At 37.2% G+C, this 21,111-nt stretch overlaps 1 protein-coding gene across 1 annotated transcript in view; it reads left to right on the plus strand.

Annotated features, from left to right (window-relative positions):
• CRIM1 (cysteine rich transmembrane BMP regulator 1) overlaps positions 1–21,111 on the plus strand; it is a 189,216-nt gene that overhangs the window by 126,115 nt on the left and 41,990 nt on the right. The window contains exons 6-8 of the mRNA XM_057415453.1: positions 765–947; positions 5,340–5,537; positions 20,849–20,977. Coding sequence (XP_057271436.1) covers positions 765–947; positions 5,340–5,537; positions 20,849–20,977 — 510 coding nt within the window. The remainder of the gene's footprint in view (positions 1–764; positions 948–5,339; positions 5,538–20,848; positions 20,978–21,111) is intronic.

Genomic DNA, 21,111 nt, shown 5'->3' on the forward strand with positions numbered 1-21,111 from the left:
CATGTTGCTTGAACTGAGTAGTATTCAGTTCTGCATAACAGATCAAGTAGTCACAAAATAAGTTTGGGTTTTGCTTTAAACATATCCCTGTTGCCTGAGCAGCTTTAGTGCAATTTATCCACCTGTGTACTGAGTCATGCAGAAAGGAAGATTACATTTAAGAAACATCAGAAATTGTCTTCTGAAAACAGAAAAATCCACTGCGTCCTGTGCTGAAATTTGAAGTAGCTTCTGTCTCATCCAGAATAAGAAATATTTAACACCTATGAAGATATACCTGTGCCATAGCCTTCCTTCAGTATTTGATCTTGTTAAAAAGGAGACTTTAATTATGCATGGAATCATAGAATCACAGAATGGTTAGGGTTGGAAAGGATCACCTAGTTCCAACCCCCTGCCATGGGCAGGGACACCTCACACTAAACCATGTCACCCAAGGCTCTGTCCAGCCTGGCCTTGAACACTGCCAGGGATGGAGCATTTCCCACTTCTTTGGGCAGCCTGTTCCTGTGCCTCACCACCCTCACAGGAAAGAACTTCTTCCATCTAACCTGAACTTCCCCTGTTTAGAATAGCATTTTATTTTCTTCCATTGTTGAAACCGACAGTAAAATATGCTATGTTCTTAGCAAAAAAATATTTTAGTTCAAAAATGAAAGAAAAGTCAACTTTCTCTTGTCAGTAGCAACATGAGTTTATTTCTCACCAATAATTGTAAAATGCTTTCTCTTTCATTTTTTTTGTTGTTCCCCTCCCGCTTTCAGAAGTGAAGCCAACTTGCATATTTAACAGCATGGAATATTATGATGGAGACATGTTTCGAATGGATGCTTGTCGTTTTTGTCGATGCCAAGGTGGAGTCTCCATTTGTTTCTCTGCCCAGTGTGGTGAGCTACACTGTGACAGGTACTATGTGCCAGAAGGAGAGTGCTGCCCAGTGTGTGAAGGTACACTATCTTTTTAATCCTAGTTGCTTATTAATTGTGCCGCTTCATTTGTATTTGCTTGTTCAGTACAAATCAGCAAAGTGCTTTATTTTGTTCCTCTAGAGTTTACAAATTCCTTCTTAATTTGGTTTAATTTTACCCTTTTGCCTTGTCTGCATGTGCTGTCTTGTTCCTTGCAGTGCTTCTCTGATGTTGACACTCTGCCCTGTTTATACAGAGCTGTTTGGGTTTCCGCATGTTTCCCTTCTGCATCAGGACTTGCTTAGATATGGTCAGATGTGCAGTACTTCTACGGTGACCTTCTTCCCAAAGGACTTAACAAGCTGTTCCTAATTTCTGCACCAGGTATTCAGACAGGCTCCTCTGAAGCAGCAATGGTGGCCCTATGACACATTTCCACTGCAGCCTGCTTCTTCCAGTCCTGTTCTGCTCAGCTAGAGCAAGGCATACACCTTCTCTTCTCAACAATTATAGCAAAGAAATGGGGTAGTAATCAAACCTGAGTGTCTTCCTCCTTTGCCCTGTTGACAGCCTGCTCTGCTTGCTAGAGCTGCAAGTCCTCCCAAAAAGGGTCCTGTTGGAAATTTCATGTTGACCCTCTTGCTTAAGCAAGAAAATATTTGGTGCATCTTCTGCCAGCATATGACCAGGATTCCAGTAGAGGTTGGTGGGGCTGGGGCTCTATACTTGGATCTTGCCTCAGCAGGGACCAGGTTAAGGCCACCACATAGACAAAAGGCCTGTGAAGGACTCCTGGTCCCTGTGTTTAATTGTGAATGTAGGAATGACTTCTTAATAAGCAAAATAAGCTGGAAAACTCAAATCTCCTCCTAAGAGGAGAAGAATCTAATCGTTAGTGTCACTTTCAAACACTTTGCAGTGTGCTTGATATCAGTATTCCTGTAGTTCCTTGTTAGGAACAAATAATCTAAAAGACCTGTTACAGTTTTGCTTCCTTCCAGAGAAGCTCATAAAAAACAAGTCTAAAAGAGTCAGCTGTAAGAGCTGGACCTTCTCAGTCAGCAGAGATGTAGTGAAGGATACTGGTTTGGTAGTTTGTTTTGTTACAAACAATTGAAAGCTTTTTCAGAGATTTAAAAACAAAAAAAGAGTCCAAAATCCGGATAATGAAATACTGGGGTGGTGAGGTAGGAAGTAGGAAGTCATTCTTCAGAGAGTATTTTTATTTTTATATATTTTAGTGTATCAGTTCATATCAGGTAGATTGAAATGTGGTGTTCACATGTAGGAAAGCTGCAATACAAATGCTGTATGCTTAAGTATTTTAAAAAGGATATCAGTCCACGTTTGCCCTGTGTTTAAGGTCTGGGCTAGACTTCATGTTTTACTAAATTTGGAGGCAGGATGCTAGGTCTTTCCTGCTAGAGTTGTGCCTATACTCTTAAGAGCCTTAAAGCTAGGTATGTGTGTGCAATAGGTTCAGTGCTGTATCATCATTTAGTGACAAGTTGGAAAAGTTTAGAGAAGGCAATCTGATGTGGTGAAACCCTTCCTGAGTAAGTGCAGATCCACTCCTGAAGAAACTGCTGTGTGAGCTGCTGACGTTACAGAATATGTGAAATCTGATGGGTTTTGGTACAATTACTATTTTTCACATATGTGAATATTCTGAGATTTGTCATTATGAAATCACTATGGCAATCTATATAGATACTTAATGATGTAACTGTATATCTGCTGTGTCTGGACTCTGTATCAGCTCTGTCATATTCAGATGTGGATGATGATTTTCCATATTGGACTTAACAGTTCCAGATACATCCTTCATCCTCTTTGGTGATTTAAATATTCAGCTATCTTATAATTTATCAATAAATTATTCTAGCATATCATCATACAATGCTAAAAATTTATTTCTCAGGTTTTGAATCAGATTTTCAAGAAAATCTGTTAACATATAATTTTGGGTTTGAGTTAGTATGTATTAAGCCTGTAATGGAAATTTCTTCTTGAGACAGGTCCTTAGTAGACAGAAAAAAATAGGTAATGATTTATAATTACTGTATACAATCTTCTTTTTCAAGTGTTGGCTGTGGTTAATTTCTGCTCAGCTGACTGAGATCCCAAGTTACAGGCTCCTTCATCAAATCATCTGGTGCTGTTTGGCTTGCTTGTTTCTGTTGTTTTCTGATAGGGTTTAGCACTAAATCAAGGAAGTCTTATTTCTGACTCTTGAATGATTGGATGGTAAGATATGTCTTGGGTTTTACTATAAATAACCTTTTGATTTAGTGGGATTCTTTTAAGTGAGACTAGACAACTGGCCCCATTAATGTATTATAGTTTTCAGGGTTCTTTTAAAGACTTAAAAAAAAGCTCTGATCCCTTCCTTAATAATTTGAGTTAATGACACCTAAATTGACAGGGTAATTCTTCTAAATGGGCAGAATGTATACTTAACAGCCCACCTATTGATGCTTTTCTAGTTGATGAAGAGTTAACATTTTGTTCTACTTCCTCTCTAATTGATTATTTCATGACTGATTTTCAAGGTTGCTTCCTACTAATGTTTTCTTGATGATAGAAATATAAAGAAATATAATGCTTTCTTCTTGTCTGCAGCAGTTTTCAAATGGCAAATGGTAAACTAGATGAGCATTATGCAGTACAGGCAAAAGCACTTCTTGCCTTAGCTCCAGGAAGAATTATTTCTCAAAGTCCTGTAGGATACCTCAGCGTTCAGGAAATAAAATTTTCTGGGCCTGATTTATCTTTAAATACTACTGACCTTTTAAGGGTACTGAGAACTTTGTGTTTTGGTACACATAAAAGACTATTGCAAATAACATGAGTCTTATATGGCTTTTCTGTTCCTTCTCTATTCCTCTGTCAGTCAGAATCCCATACATGAGCTGAATGATAAAGTTCACTTCATTTGTTTATTTATCATTTGGGGGATTGGCTAGGTAAAAATGGAATTACAGGAGCAAGATAATCCTAAAATATAAAAGGTGCAAAATCAAGAGGTTAGGAAATGTTTTAATTTTGAAATGTCTTATTTTCCAAACATCTGGGGATTTATATTGACTTAACTAATTTTGCTAAAAATTGGAATGTAACTAACGTTCAGGGTAGAAGTGAATGTCAAGTAGAGTTAAAAGTTGTGCGCAGTTTCACTCCAAATACTCAGATACTGTCATAAAGCGATACAATGGTTTATAAGACAACAGCTATTAACATATACACTTAAAATGCATTGCCTCCCTCCCAAAGGGGAGTGATGAAATTTCAAGTCGTTCTTTTTTCCCCTTTAGGCAGGATATATCTTTTCTCCCAAGTCCTTCAAACTTAACACTTTTTGAAAATTGACTTATGTGTAAATGACTTGGGCCTATTCAGTATCTGCTATCTGGTGTCAGCTAAATAAACAAAAATGCTTTTAGTTGTATTTATTTGTTTTAATATATTGAATTTGCTTTAATATGTAATTTATATTATTGCTTGCTTTGAAAACTTGACCTGTTTACTGGACATTCTTAGGTATTTAATTTTTGAGTCTAACGGTTACATTTTATTAGCCACTGTGATAAGTTGCATATATTCACTTAATACATTTGGGTTTTTTTGCTGTTAAATATCGGTGTCGCTTATCACAGTTCTGAAGAGTAAAAGCTGCCCTTTTTTCAAGTCATGAATTAGCATGTACAGAGTTGCATTATTTATGTGCACAAAACTTGAGGATAAATCTTATACAAAGTATGTCCTCAAAATTCTGTTATTTACATACCCGATTCTTAACTTGATTGGTAGCAGGTAAGTGGGTCTTGTGGCTTCCAACTGAAATAAAATTGAAAACCAAGCCACATCATTTTTTTGGGAAGACTAGTATATGTCCAAAATGGTGATGAGATGTAGCTTAAGGCAGCCTCCTTGTTCCAGCAGGAAATGTGCCAGGTCTCATTTTTTGTTTATACTATAAAACAGTGGTGTGATGTTGATATGAGTCATACTAATTCATTGAAATATTTTCAGTTTTCTTCAGAATTTCAGTTGGGACAAAAAATGAATCAATAGATTCAAGATCCATTTTGTTATGAAGAACAAAATCAGAAAATGAAAAAATTAAGCCTTGTAATTGTTACGTACCAAACTTGAGTTGAAATAGTTAAAAATAGAGCACTGAATTTGTGAATGTTCAGTATAAGTTGACTTAACTTTTTTGATAGTAAATTTCAATATTGAAATATCTAATTTGTTACCTACTTTATTTTATCACTGTCTACCACAGTGTGATTCTTTCAGTTTTTGGTAGTGGCTGCACTTTACCCTTTCTAGGTATTGTAAAATCACAGTACTGCAGTTATTCATGTGTAAAATTTACGTGTAAAATGGAATATAAAACCTCTTGTTCTGCAATTCGTCTCATTTCAGACCCAGTTTACCCAGTAAATAACCCTGCTGGATGCTATGCCAATGGTCAGATACAATCTCACGGAGACCGCTGGCGAGAGGACGACTGTACTTTCTGCCAGTGCATCAATGGAAATCCACACTGTGTTGCAACGGCCTGTGGGCAAAGCTGTCTAAATCCTGTTAAAGTCCCTGGGGAGTGCTGCCCAGTGTGTGAAGGTAAGACTGGTATTTCCATTGTTATGCTTCCGTCTGTCATGGCTGCTGCTTACCTGGTAATTCTTGGTCTACTTTAAAATTTTGGAGGATTGGAGTAGCTGGCATAGCATTGCCTGGGACTGAAGAAACGACTGAGGGTGGAAAAAATAAGCATGGCTTAACTATACCTGTATGTGGCAATGTCCAATACCCTTTTGGCCCAAAAGAGTATAGTAAGAAATCATTGAAGATCAGCATTGTTCACCAATTTAACTCTCTGTTGCTCTTAAAGCTCATTAATAAATAACAGAAGTTAGACGATCAAAATGCTCATTGGCTGGTATTACTGATAAATGGATTATTCCTGGTTTCTTATTCATCGGTGTCATGTAGTTTCAACTAAAAATCTCTTTGCACAATACAGGTTGATATTGGATGTAATTATTTCAGTGAAACTCACAAAGGATGATATTATCTTGTGTAACTGACTAAGTTTTTAGCTATATGCCAAATGCTCATTATTCAGCATGTATGTGAGCAAGCTTGGGAAGGTAGTATGGAGAGAGAGGTTATTTGGAAGTATGTTGAAGGGTGTTTTTTTCTCCAATGAGAGAAGAATAGACAAACGTCTCTTTTTCCTCTTCCATATTCGAGAAAGTAGATGAGAGATAATTGGATTAAATGCTTATCTGTATCAGACTGAGATAATTATGATGAACCATGGGAAGCAGTCATGGTATAGCATAGGCTTCCATAGTTCATTGCTAAAGGCTGCAACATAGCCATGCTTGTGCTTCATTAACATACCACACTAATGCCTCTGCAATGATTTCAGGACACAAGTTAGCTCATCTGGACTAGGTTAGATAATTCTGTGTTACCACATGTTTTTACTCGTAGAAGCAGAAGTAGCTAGCAACTACGTAAGTCCATAAAGGTTGTTTTGTTGGGGGGGGGGGTGAGGTATGGTGTTAAATTATGATACAAGTTAGGATAAATAGGTCAAGACTGACACAATAGCATCATGGAATCAATAATAATGATTCTTGTGTCATTTTAGTTATATTTTCTCTGAAAATAATCTATTTTTTTTCTGTTTGCCATGTTAGCTGTTGTATGATGTATGTTTAATTGTAGTCGTTTAGATATACACTTAATTGTAGCCATGTGGTTTTGAGTGTGTCATTTGGAGGAGAGTAATATTGACTGGCATTTTGAGCGACTTCCTAAATTTTAAGCTTAGAAGCATCATATTTGACTTGGTGTTTCTTTCGTAGTGCATACTGCCAAGTAAATAGTCAAGTGGTAAAGAAGTTACGTAAGTGATGAAACCAGCAATTAATCATTTAAGAATATATATTTGAGAATATTTCAAGTATCCAAAATCTGAACTATTAAAACTTAGCAGTGAGTTCAGATGCTAGAACCCAAAATATAAAAAATTAAGTTTTGCAAGAAGCAGTTTCAGATGATGTTATAAGAAATTACTGAGCATCTGAGACTTAACAACTTCCCTTGCAATAGTAATAAATCAAAAGATCTCTGAGAAATAAACCAGTCAAGGGTACCAGTAAACTTCTTGAAGTTCTGTTTTGGGGTATGAAATAAACTCGAGGCTACTATGACTTGTGATTAGAAGTTTATTGCTGGGAAGCAGGCTAACAAATCAATCCCTTGATTTTAATGACGTTAATGAAAAAGATGTGCAGTACATTTAGTGAAGATCTACAAACAATAAAATACATTCCAGGCACATTTTTTCATAAGAGGAATTAAAAAACAGCAGTGTCAGCCATAGGATGCTTTTCTGAATATTACCCCATTAAATCTGCACATCCATAGCTTAACCTTAATTTTGTAGTGTAGTCTATGAGTAAAAGTGTTGACTGAATAGAATCTCAGATGTTACTAATGTTGCACTAATAGCTTAAACCTGCCATTCTGTGCTCTCCAGTCTGTTCTCCTTTGTCTTGGTTTGGTTTTAGTATTTTGTTTCTTTTTCTTTTTGTTTTTGGTGTTTTTTTTATCCCATCCTTCTGCATGTTTTATCTCCCATTCTTCAGCAAAGAAAACCAAAATCCATATCTAGTGTGGGCTAAGTTTTAGGATCACTGGTGTTACATGTTATCCTGTTTTCAACTATGCAAGTTATTCAAGAAAGCAAGCAGTGTAATTTAGTGGTATGTTAAATAAGTGGGCAAAATTAAGGTAAACTTAGGTGATTTTCAGATGATAGTTTACTAGTGATTGTAAGCATAAGCATACCTCCTTTTACATTTCGTTTTTGAATGGTTTACAGTTCTCACTCACATCTCAACTCACATTGTAAAATGTGCAATCCATAGAGAATATACCATAGTGAAATAATACACTTTTTGTACATCAGTTTAAAATTTATATAGTAATGCTGAAGCTGTATTAATGCAGTTTCATCATGAATATACTTTTCTGTTCCTACATGTGTTGTGTCTTACATTTCTTAATTAACTTATAGCTCTTTTTGCATGAAATACTTCACTTTCTTTTTTCACTAGTGCAGAATGTAGGACATAATTCTTTTCCTTCTAGACTCTTAACCCTACTTCAGCTCTAAAGCAGGAAGATTGATGACTCTTGAAGTCTTTCTATTTTTGTCAATTTAGTTGCTGGTGAACCAATTCAAGCCCATGTTTTCATTTAAAAATAGGCATTAGATCAAGAATAACAAGGCAGAAAGTTTATATGCTTATCAGTATTTTTGATAATGCATTTATTTCTCATCAGACTTCTGTTCACATGTAAGAGAGCCCACTTGCCAGCAGCTAGCTTCAATTGTGTGAACTTATTTTATGCATGTAAGATATTATTAGCTCTTTAGTATGTGAAACAAAATATTTAATCAAAGATATTTCTATTACTTATTTTGTTTGAAGTGTTGAGGGGTAGAGTTGTTTGTGGGACATGAAACTGATGGGCAAATGCTAAGCAATGTTGCTTGTGGATCTGAACCTGGCTACAGCTCATCCAGAGTAAATGGTTATTTGAATCAGTCACTTCTATATTTTCCTCTATTTTTTCAATCTAAATATTGCTGCAGTTTTGGTTCTGCCAATTCAGTTATTTCCTGGCTGGTTTATAATCAGTTTCAATGAAGGAAGTATCTATTCCCCTAGATAAGTTTGCATTCCTGCAGCTTCGCAAAGATAAAATTGTTCCTGGGTTATGCTTTTGAAATATTCTGCAGTCCGAGATTAAACATAATGTAGTAGAAATTCTGTGTACACAGGTTCTTGAAATAATCGGCGCAGTATGTCAGCACATGAATGCATTCAGCCTTTGAACACAGTAAGTTCAGACCAAAGTATCGCAGAATAATAGAATACCAGGTTGGAAGGGGACCTGAAGGATCACCTGGTCCAACCTTTCTAGGCAAAGCAAAATCTCAGTGTTCTTACTACAGCAGTGAGAAAAGCAGAGTCCAAGGATTGTGGAGACTGAAGTTACATAGAAACAGCTGTTCACAGCTTTTTGAATTAGGGATCAAGGAGTAGTAATTGTGATAGGTAATAATACCATGCAGACTTGTTTTGTATCAGTTGTCTACAGTAAACCCTTTTTAATGCTTCGTCACGCACTTCTGTAAACATATCCACAGTGTATATCCTGTATGTGTGCACATAGCCCATACAGTTCACACACCAGTGTTGATTACACAACAAAATTGGTTTGAGATGTGTAATTTTCTGAATGAGTTTCTGGGGTTTGCTCAGCTTGGAGAAAAAGGGTAATTATTCAGCTCCCCTCACTTGAATCTTCTCTATTGATGCTGATGGTGGAAAGGGGAGGCTGTGTGAAGTGCTCAAGATACTTTACAGTGGAGCTTCCTGGGGAGATTGATGGGGTGGAAGAGACAGGAACATGTGGTAGGTGTGTGGGGGACAGGGGTATGTATGCATGTGGTGCTGCAATACAAGGGGTTTGTGTATGGATTTAGTCTTCAAATCTGTGGGCAGGCTTTTTTGAGTTGTCTTACAGTTGGTATCCACTGGTATCTGTGCTGTGTCCAGCTCTGAAGTTTACAGTAGCTCAGCTCAAAGCTAAACTTAATTTGCCTACAGACAACAAAGCTAAAAAGGGCATCCAGTATCTTGGAGAGCAGAGTGTAAATTCATATGTTTGTTTTAAAGCAGAGAGTTTGCAGAAAGATGTTGACCAAATTCAGCAAGGGTATATACAGTGCTCTGTTCTTGGAGGAGATTTTTCATGAGTCCTGAACCAGAGTAATGGTTAAATAGCAGTTCTTTTGGAGGAGCCTGATAATTAAGGGGAAAGAAAAAATTAACAGAGCTTTGAGAAGGCAAACACCATACTGAAATTATGATCAAGAATATAGTTTGCAAGACCTGAAGTCATTGATTTGACCCTCTTTCCTATGGATGGGTATGTCCTTAGCAGACATGTAAGGGTCTTGGATCTTTTCTGGGCATTGTTCCTCTGAAAAGATGGAAGCAAGTTGGAAAGAGTCAGAAGAAGAGCTGTGAGCACAGTCCAGAATTTGCAAAACAGGAAGACAGGCTGAATAAATTGTGTTGGTTTAGTTTAAAGTGAAAATGATGAAATCTGAAAAAGATATCAGTCTTCAAGTGCCTAAAAGGTTATTGCAAAGAAAAAGATGAAACAAGAAAGAATGGAACTGAATTGCAAGAGGGAAGATACGTTTTAGAGGAAGAAAGGAAATTGTTGAGGAAAACAAAATTCCTCCTGTGGTTTGTCGTGACTAAGGTTGTCTTTGTAATGTGTTCAGGGCATCACAGTTTATTTTCAGCTTCAGTGAAAGGAGAGTTGCTCAGGAAATTGAATACATAACTGAAAGCCATAATAGTAATTCACATGTAGGTCTCAGTGTTTATGAAAGTTACAGCTGTGGCTCACCACTACGTAGCTGCTGGGGTTTTCTTTTTAAGTAAACATCAAAGTGATCGAAACCCTTCTGCCAGTATGTCTTGTTGTTGTAGGTCCGCCCCTGTCAGTTCTTGTCCATTTTCTGGCACAGCAATGTCTGGGCTATGCAAGGGGTGTGCAGGTTGCCCAGGGAAGCTGTGGCTGCCCCATTCCCGGAAACATTCAAGGTCAAGGTTGGATGGGGCTCTGAGCAGCCTCATACAGTTGAAGATGTTCCTGCTTATGGCAGGGGGGTTGGAACTAGATGATCTTTAAAGGTTCCTTCCAACCCAAACCAGTCTATGATTCTATGGGAGACAAAAGCCCAAGCTGCGAGGAGGGGGCTGGCTACTTTGAGGCTGCTGTTTCCAGGAGTGGAGGGGGAAGGCAGAAAACAAGTCACCAATAAGGCATGAAGCTAGAGACAGAGTCACACTGTGACAGATTAGTGTGGAGGGGAAGACCTGCCTTCATTGGCCTGTCCCCAAACTCAAGCTCTTCAGACAATGCAGCTTTTGAAGGCAGGCACCTCCTTTCAATGGTGAGACCTGGGAAAAGCAGACCCACATTCTGTGGATCCAGCTACAGAATTAGTTTTAACCTTCTGATGGATGCTTCTATGTAGCTTCTGTAGCTGCTCTCATGATATTGGGTCTTTTGGGATTTGCCTTTGTTTGTTTAATCTTCTATCTATTTAGTCTGTTTTTTTCTTTCTTTGTTTTCTAGACTGCCTTCATAAAGAGCCAAAGCTTAGGTAATCATACTAGCCCTCTGTATTTTCCCCACAGTCAGAGCCAGTGGCTTCTTGCAGCAGGAGGAAGCCTCAAAGGGAACCATTCTATGATTCTTTAAACTTGGATGTTCTTCACAGGATCTGGTCTGTGTATCTGTGTACCTGTTCTGTTGCGGGTACTCGGATCTATTGACAATCAGCTGGTGTTACTACTGCTGCTTACAGAGCTGCTTGCTTCTCTGTTGAGCTAACAATTGTTTATTTTCTAAATAAAATTGGTGTGGTTTAAGTTAGCACTTACACTGTTGATCTGTTTTAACAAATAAAAAAGTGAATACCAGAGCTTAAAATAGCTGTTTAGTGTCAATATGTGACAGCATATGAATAGCACCAAACCAGCTACAGTGATAGAAATAACCATGTTTCCCCAAGGCCATCTGCGTCTGTGGACAGCCATCTGCAAATTGGAGCAATAGTTGTGTTCACAGCAAGTAAATATTTGTTAGGGTAGTATGAAAATACCTGATTTGTATTTTTTTTAACGAGATTACAAGTGCTCAGCGCTGGCACTGATGCTGGAAATGTCACTTACGAAAGTCTATGGTTGCATGTTCCTTTGCATCTCCCAGAGGCTCAGGCTATTCATAGGGAAGGCAACCCAGTTCAGTGACACTCAGTAACTGGTTATCTTGCAGTATGTCCTTCTGCATGAGAGCTCTCAGGTACAGGTGGCAGGGTGCCAGCATAAACTGTGGATGAGAAATTAAGTGTTAAACAAAATCCCCTCGGAAGGTTTTCATGAATAAAGCCCACATTACTTTGCTGTCATTATGGCTGACACTTTATCTTCACAAAAAGAAATTAACATTTTCATCAATAAAGGGCTCCAAACTCTAGCTGAGATGTAATTCAATTCAGTTCCTTTAGCGTGTCCAGCACTTCATTAAGTAAAAACAGACAGCAGAGTCCAGTGAAAAGAAATCTGATTCATTCAGGATGAAGTCAGTGGTAGTGAGCAGTGTTGACCGGCACAGGATCTGGGCCCAGAAATCTCCTTAGAGCATGAAGTATAAGTTATTGTTCAACAGCAGTGCTGTAGCTCTCAACCAGCCTTTTCATCAAAGTCAATTAAGGGATGCAAACACTGTGCTGTAGAGAATTGAGCTTACATTTGCCAGATCATGATTTAGCATAGTGGTTTTAGACAAGGCAGCTGAGCTTGTTGAACCACACCATCCAGGTTATAATGAAACCTACTTCCAGTGAAAGTCTTTCTGAGTTTTAGAAAGTCAAAATGCTAGTGTATGCTGGTATAAAATAATATTTTCCTAGTTTTCAGTAATTCATCATTAAGTTCAGTGGAATACTGCTGAAAGGATGATTAGCCAAAGAATCCTAATGAAACATCAGTTCAGCTAAGGATGTCTCACTTATAAAGAACCTCATGGATCCTCTAATTAATTCTTTTCAGCATCTATAGTATTCATAGATTTGCCCCAGATGCACACTAATTTAGTGCTGTATCTTCACCTCGTAAAGATAACCGAATGGTTGCCTTAATCTGCTCAGACATTTCTTGATAAGCTTAATTGATTCTGCTTTAATAAAGGTGGTTATTTCTTCATTTCACTCCACCTAAAATTATATTAAAAAAACCCAAACTTATCAGCATAAAAATGTATTTGAAGAGTATACATGCCTGTTAAACCGAAAACTGAAAGAATTGATTGCATCAGCAAAAGTTTTTAACTTCACATCTTAGGAATGGAAAATCTGTGAGTATTTTGATTGCATCACTGCAAAAAAGAACACACCTCCCACCCACCCCCATGCAGCTTTTGTTCGTATGAGGCTTCTTCAGTTTGCAACAATTATAATAGTTACTATATTTAATATATTCTAATAGTTAACTTTCAAGGAAAAAAACAAATTTAAGTAGTTTCAGGCTGACAGTACGAATAAAATTTGAAACAAAGCCTGCTAAAATGAACTATGTGTTTGAAGCGTTAGTGAATATATTTTCAGACGGTTTTGTGACATTAGAAAACGGTATCATCTTAAGTCCTGCATACATTTTATAAATAGTTATGCGATGCTGAATTGTTGAACCCTGATAGTTAACACAGATCGCTAAACACTGGGGAAAAAAATTCCCGCAAGGCATTAGGTATGTCAAACCCAGGAAGGAAATTCTCTTGCCCAGTACTCGGGACTGATATTTTTCATGTAATGAACTGGAGGGGCGGGGAAGGCTGGAATGCGAACTATGAGGATGGAAAACATTTAGTCACTCTTGGAATGATATGAATGTTTTTACAGGAAGCTTAAGTAAACACACATGCTGCTGCTTAGTAGGCTGCAGTTAACTTTTTTGGACAGCAGACAGAATTCAAACAAGTATGCAGACTCGAAAGACAGTTGAGCAGCACACCCTTGAGGACCAATTTTTAGCTACTTACCACATACAGCATGGGTAAAAGTTAGACTCCTGTTCAGTTGTGCTTTTCCTCTTAATTTTCATAGTAAATGCTTAAATGCACCGATGCTATGTTTCTTTAAGTCAATTGGTGCTGGTTTCATAGGATCAGAACTTCTTAGTCCTTTTAGAGGTAGCTTGTGTTATAAAATACTGCAGGAGAGGGAGCTATTTCCCTTTCCCCAAACACAGGCATGTTCTTTATTATTGGTGTTAGAGGCCTTTCTCCATGTGCAGAACATGATTTTGATTGATTTTTCCTTCCTCCCCCAGAAGAGGTTTTCATGTCATGCTCCTGATGAGATGTGGGGCTTCCTAGAATTCTATTCTGTTCAGCTTATTCTTTGCACATGGCTAACATCTTCACCAAATATCCCAAGACTAATCACTGCAGAATCTAAATGCATTGCTATTTTATATTAGTCGCCCTCTCTGGAGTTAAAAATAATTGTAAATTAAATGTGGTGCAAACTTCAGAGAGTTATCTTCTGAATTTATGACTTCTGTAAAAGTTTTTCACTGTTGGCCCTCCTTAAAAAAAAGTAGTTAATTATTGCTAGAAGTATTGGAAATATTAATGGACAAAAATTGGATTTTTTAAATTTGTTTTTCCATTTATTTTGGAAAATGTGGGGGATTTTGTCATCAGCACTGCTGGCCTAAATGTAGGGAGAGCATGCATGTGTGATGCTCACAGGTGAACATAAAGCTTCCCTGTGCTATACACTGAAAATGTGTTTCCATGTTCCAGCTTTTTTAATAATGTGCATAAGGAATTAACCTACTTTATCTGATAGTTGTTAATTAAGTTATAGACTGGTTCACATTAGCAAAATGGGAATATGAAAGAGGAGCTTACGGAGTTTCAACACTATGCAGTAAAGCATACAATCCCACTTCTTATTCTTACTATGACTACGTAGTCTTCACATTTAAATTTAGGATTGTTTTTAGGCCCGGTGGCTTAATTGTGTTGCAGAAAAGCTAGTTTGATGTGTTTGAAAAGTTCATGTGTTACTATTGGTGTGAATTTGTATGTTGAAATTATCTTGATTGTAATTTAGCCTTTCAGAAATGCAAATGCTTTTTGCATGTTTTTGCAATTTGTTTTCCCAAATTTTTATTATACATGGGAAGAAATCACAAGGAACCTTGTCTTCCAGTTGCATGAGCAATATTCTCCAAATAATTCCTCAAAATATCTTGATGAGAACATAGTGTAATTGTGTTATATCACTGCAAAAACAAACATCTGAAACTGTTTAAGCAAGCCAGTAAAAGTCAGTATATATATATTGAATAAATGCAAATAAAATACAAAATAGTATTTTTGTGGGTTTAAATGTCTGTTAAGGTAAAAATTGTTCTCTTGGCAATGATTTTTTATGGCCTGTGCTCCTAAATTCCTTGTAAAAAGTAGATACTGCAGTAGTTTGCAGTCTTAAAATGGAATTGGTGAAATCCATGGTGGTTTGGGTATTGGAAGGAGGATCTCATTGTAATTTTCAACCTCTATATAGTGGTATATCCGTAGAGCTTACAGTTTTATAGTTTTGAAGAAACGTGTCTGTGATGCAAATTAAAAATTCTTTGTTACCATGAAGTTGGCTAGAAATGCTGTTTTTATGTGAACACAGGTAAATTTGTATAGAAAATGTGTATATAAAAATCCCACAAGGCAAGAAAAACATGCATCTGTGCATACTTAAAACACCTGGAGTTTTGGGGTCCAAAACATCCTCTGTTTACCTGTTTTTGTGAATATATATACAGGGACTGCTGTCAACTCACACTGTGTGGTAGTTTGTTATTATAGTATTTGTAAATGATACTGTGATATGTTTGGGACACTTTACACCAAACACTGGTAGAACTTCCTGGCTTTCAAGCATATGTGTGTAGAGTAATACTGAGTAGAGGTGCACTGGGAGCACCAAGATGATGGTGAAGATGACGAAAAGAAGTCAGACCTCCTGTGTCTGCTTAGCTGGAGTTAATCATTGTGCTTAAATCAAAGTAACTGAGCCCAGGTGTTCAATGCCTCCTCATAATTTTATGGGAAGGAAAAATACAGTAATTTTGTTATAATAAAGATAGGGATTTTTCCTTTCTATATTGACAGGACAACATTTATGAGTGGAATTCAAAACTGGAATGATTTAGTAGTGTAAAACACTTGTCCTCTTACATTTCTAGTAATTTTGGGTTAAGATAACATGATGGTCCGGATTTCTAACAGTCAGAAGCAGCAATAGAAGTTCCCTATTTACTTTTAAATTCATTTAAAAATAGTACATTTAACAATGTGCACATGAAAAAACTTAGAACGTAATAGTTGCTTCCCTACTTAAAACCAATTTTGGAAAAGCTTGGAGAGGTACTTCCCTCACACAGTATTACTGAAAGCGTGAAACAAAACCTGGTTTGAGTTAAAATACTGTACTGCAAATGCACCAAAGTGAAGAGCTTGTTTTAAGTTTTTTACATGGCAAGGTATTTTTATTATTATTACAAGAGGTATGGGTAATGTATGAACTTAAGGGAGGGAAAAACTAAAAAGAGGCTGATTAAAGGTGGCTGCGGCTGTCACTAAATGACACTTCAGAGAGAAATACTGTTATAACAGCCTGGAAGAAATTTTGCTTCTTGAATAAAAGGTACTCTTCAAGTCTTTAAGTACATTTTAGAGAGACAGTGTTAGGCAAACATGTATTGCAGAAGGAAGGTAATCAGTGCTTGTCAAAAGCATACAGAAATCATCAGAAATTTAAATGTTTATCTTTGGATTTCAGTTCCCTGATAGGATCCATCAAGGATATTGCTGCTTTCAGTGGAAATGTCCCAAGTTTATTGAATGTGAAATTCGTGGAGTCATACAAGTTGGAAAGGACCACCAGAAATTTTTCTAGTCTACCTCCTGCTCTAGCAGGTCCAGTGACAGCAGGATCTCAAGGCCTTTTCCCAACTAAGTTTTGAGCATTTTGAAGGATGGACATCCCACAGTCTCTCTAGGACTCTCTTAGTTTGACCACCCATGTGGTTTAAAAGAAAAAACAACTTTTATCCAGTCGTAATTTCTCATGTTCACATTTGTGTTCGTTGCCTCTCATCCTAGCCTGGAGCATCTCCAAGATGAGCCAGACCTTGTTGTCTTCTTACCTGCCAGTTAGGTAGCAGTAGGCAGCGGCAGGATGTCCGCCTTCACCTTGGTCAGCCCTTCTCTGGGCGGAGCAAGACCTGGTCTCAGCCTCTCCTTGCAGCTGGTGGCACTATGCTATTCTCAGGTGTGTCTGTGTCTCTTTTCTACTGAGGATCCCAAAGCTGAAGAATACTCCAGCTGTGGGCTTGATAGTGCTAAGTAGAGGAAAGCATCACTTCCCTGCAACTGCAGGCTGTGCTTTCTCTTGTCCTTCATACAAGCCAAAACTGAGTGTTTGGTGTTCTCATAATACATGTGGCTTTGCAGTAGTACAGTTAAGTGTAATCCCTCTTTGTTTTCTAATACTGATTCAATGGCCAGAGTTCAGATTTTGAACAACTATGGGTATGATAAGGAGGATGGGTATAATGTTTCATCCTGGTACCAGCCTTAGGGAGAATATTTTTTTATTTATTTTTGTTGTCTCTAAAATTGAAGAATACATTGAAATCTCCAAAGTTAGAAAGAAAAAATAAAACCTCTACAGCAGACACATTAATCCTCTGCACTAAAATTCAGCATAGAAAGTATCAGGCTCAGAAAGCACATATGGAATCAAGACATTCTAATAGAAATCTGCATTTAACCTTATATATAGGCACTTGACATCTATTATCAGCAAAATGTGCTCTATAAAAATCCAGTTTTCATCTAGTTCCTCTTCAATCCCCTTCTCTTTATTTTCCTCTTCTCGCTCTCTTTCTTTTTACAGTATAATTTTATTGTTGGTAAAGCACACAAACAGAAACGACCTCCATTTTTCCCACCCATTTGTGCCCTGGATCTTTCTTCTGCTTTTTCTACCAAGAGCAGCAGTGAAGGCTTAGCTCTGATCATGCAGTGGTACATGCTTTTTCAAGCTTAGCTACTGCTCGCCTATTCAAATAGCCAGAAGCCTGGCAGAGCAGAGCTGGCTTTATTTGTTGAGTCTTGTCTAGCAAAGTGAAAAGGGCTGATTTTGGGGGGTTGGTTTTTTCCCTCCTTTTTTTTTTCTGGCTGCATTTTTGCACATGTGGGGGTAGGGAATTAAATTATTTCTTTTGTCCTCTACTTGCAGCTCATTGAGAAGCAGGCATGCATATAAAATTACTTTATCTCAGGGCTTACCTTTAGGGACAGGAGGGAGAAAAAACAGATTTGTAAGCTTGTCTGGAAACGCTAAGGATGCCGAGAGCAGACACAAAAGTGGGAGGTGGCAGAATAATAAAACACAATGAATAGGACTAACAAAAACTTTTCAAACTAAAATGACAGTTTAATTTTGTCCCTTGTAAGAAATAACAGTACTGAATATATCAAGGGAGCAAAAAAATGTTGTGTTTGTGTGTCCAAGACACAAGAGCATCAAAACACAGAAGTATAGGTTTGAAAAGGCAAGACACAAGAGCATCAAAACACAAAAGTGTAGGTTTGAAAAGGCACCATGGAAAACACATAACATATCTGCTGAGGTGTTTTTTTCAAGATAATAATCTATACCTGCAATTACAGAGAAGTTATCTTGACGGGTGAACTTCAGTGATGGGGGTGAAACATATTCATGTTTCTCTCTAAGTTTAGCTTATAACCAAGTGGATCAGTCAGTACTAACCTGCATTGCAACTTTCAGTGAGGTTTTGTGGGTTCTTTAACTACATATTTTACATAACTGTTCTGTTCTGTTTACCTGACGGTAAAGCCATGGTCTTCTCCAGTTCTCCGACCTGGGTTACTGTCTGTGAACTTTGCTTTGGGTAACATTAATGATTCATATGAGTCGTAGTGGTTTTAGCTGCTAGTGGATTCTTTGTCATTTTCAGTGTAGGGTTTGGCTTGGCTGAACACTAACCTGAATGTAGCTTCAGAGTAAGTCTTATATCTTGGCCTTTCGCATGTTTAGGTTACTTTGGTTAGAGAATGGAGCGAGGTAGGAAAGGAGGTTTTCAGAATAGGCACCAGATGCTGTAAATCAGTTTGTTTGCAACACTAGTTTATATACTCTGAGTCCTAAACAGGCGTGACTAATTAATGGAGTTTCTGGAATATATCAAATTATTGGTCTATATCAATATGTTCTTGATTCCCAAACTAATGGTTTGTTGAAGTTGCAAATGTCAAATATTAATATGAATATGATTTAGTCAGAGAGTTTACAGAGTGAACTTGAAAACAAATACAGAGAGTTCACTGAAATTAAATGGATTATAGTTTGGGAATCCATAGATTCTAGAAAACATTGCTCTCTCATGCCACATGTGCAAAGCCACAAGCAACAGAATTCAGATGTTACTTTAAAGTTTTCAGCAAAGTGAGGAATCTGAACCGTGACCTCTGAGATAAGTTTGAAGTCATCTAATGTCTCTCTGTAGTGCCTTTCATGGAGTTTTCCCCTCCAAAATCTGTACTTAGCTGCCATAATTTAAAAAGGATTAAAAATGTTCATCCACTGTATAAACTGTTGTGAAGGGAAAAGTAGGGCTGGGAGAAGCTACGAAAGCTGAAAATTGTGAAGGACAATGAAAGCAGAAAAGCTCATTCTTTTAATAGGATAATTTTCACTTGACTGGAAGGCATGAGTGCAAAAGCTGCCTGCTGGATGTGGAGCCAGTAGGCACAGAAATTTGTAATTTAGATAACACTGTATACTTCTAACAACTTAATCAATGTTGAGTAGTATTTTACCTTCAGTCTGAGAGTAAAGACTAGGGTTTAAGGATGGCAAAATCTGCCTTTCAATGTATTTAGTTTGAGAATGAGAGGTGGCGATGTATGGCCATCTCCAATCCACGAAAATGTGCATGCTGTATAATGCACGTTATGGTTTATTGCCCTGGTGGTTACTATATCATTTCATCATATTTTCACAATTCATCGATGCACATATTGATCTTTTTTCAAATGTAATTTCCTTTGTCTTCATTTCTTGAAATGGAAGAAAAGGATAAACTCAAAACAGTTGAAACAGTGAAACGAAAGCTCAGTTACTTCTTTAAAAGTCATGAAATCTGTGTTTACTAAATGCTTAGTATAATGTTAATAATGCTCATAACTACAAATTTGGTGGTTCTTATGTGATTTTGTTCTATGAAAAACACAAGGTAGACTAAATTAGTCTCACAGAGCAAAAGTCCTTCAGGAAAAATAGGTGTTTAATTCCTTCTGCATCCAGTTTTATGATGGTAGTGTTGAGGTTCCTTGTTATTTTGATAAGTTTTTTGGTATTATTTTATTCTAACAACTTTGTATACTAAACCACGTTCATATTTCTGACTACCATGTTCATGTTTCTGACTACTATTAAATTTCATACTCAAACACATTTCATTTGTGACCAAAATTAAGTAGTATACTGTCCATAAATACCTGATAATTGGCAATAGTATCTTCAACTGCGAAAAGTATAGTGTGGTACTGCGGAAGTATACTGTAAGAAGCGATGTTTTAAATGAATCGACGTGTTCCGTGATTTCCAGAGATCTTTCACATGCAGTTTATCTTACATTCCCTTTTGGGATTCAGAGTCCCTTCTGCTTTAAATTTCAGTAGAAGTGATCTTCTTCACACAGAGAAAGATTTGATCTTCTGAGTCATGAGCTTTGATTTGCAGCTTGGTATGATCAATCAACTGCACTTTAGAGAAAGCTCTGTTCAGTTTTTAAAGTAAAAAAAAAAATCTGCACGAAGTTTTGATTTCATACTTTAGGAGAAAAGCAGGCAAAACATGCTTTACATTCGATTTTAAACTGTATATGCAAGACAGCTGATTTCATAATGAACAAAAAACCACAGTATTTTTTCCTGTTTCCATATTACAGAAGCCTTATGTGGCATTATAGTGTTTGTAATGAATGTACATCACTTCAAAAGAAGGTCTGTTTTTTGAATTGTTTTGGAATTGCCAAGAATATTCATTAATGAGAAGCAAAATTACTTAAAGGTTATTCTCTTCACTGTTGCTCTGTGTATACCTATTAATAGACTCAAGTAATCTCAAATTTATTTGTTTCATATTTTCTCGCCCTCAGAACCCACATACATCACAATAGGTCCGCCCACCTGTGAGGTTCTGGTGAACTGCACTTTGACAGAAAAAGACTGTATCTACAGCTTCAAACTGGACCAAAATGGATGCCGCATTTGTCAGTGCAAAACTAGTGAGTATGCAAAAACACAGTGGCTTCTACCTTGTATGTCAAGCTGTATGTGGAAATGCTAGTATGCTGTTTCTTCCATTAATAATGTTGATTGTGTTGCGTTAGTATGCAACCTTATAGTTGTTCTTTAAAGG

Source organism: Pezoporus wallicus, unplaced genomic scaffold (assembly GCF_028554395.1).
Source record: "Pezoporus wallicus isolate ANWC-B61680 ecotype Strahan unplaced genomic scaffold, APGP_CSIRO_Pwel_v1 contig_5352, whole genome shotgun sequence".
Taxonomy (NCBI): Eukaryota; Metazoa; Chordata; class Aves; order Psittaciformes; family Psittacidae; genus Pezoporus; species Pezoporus wallicus.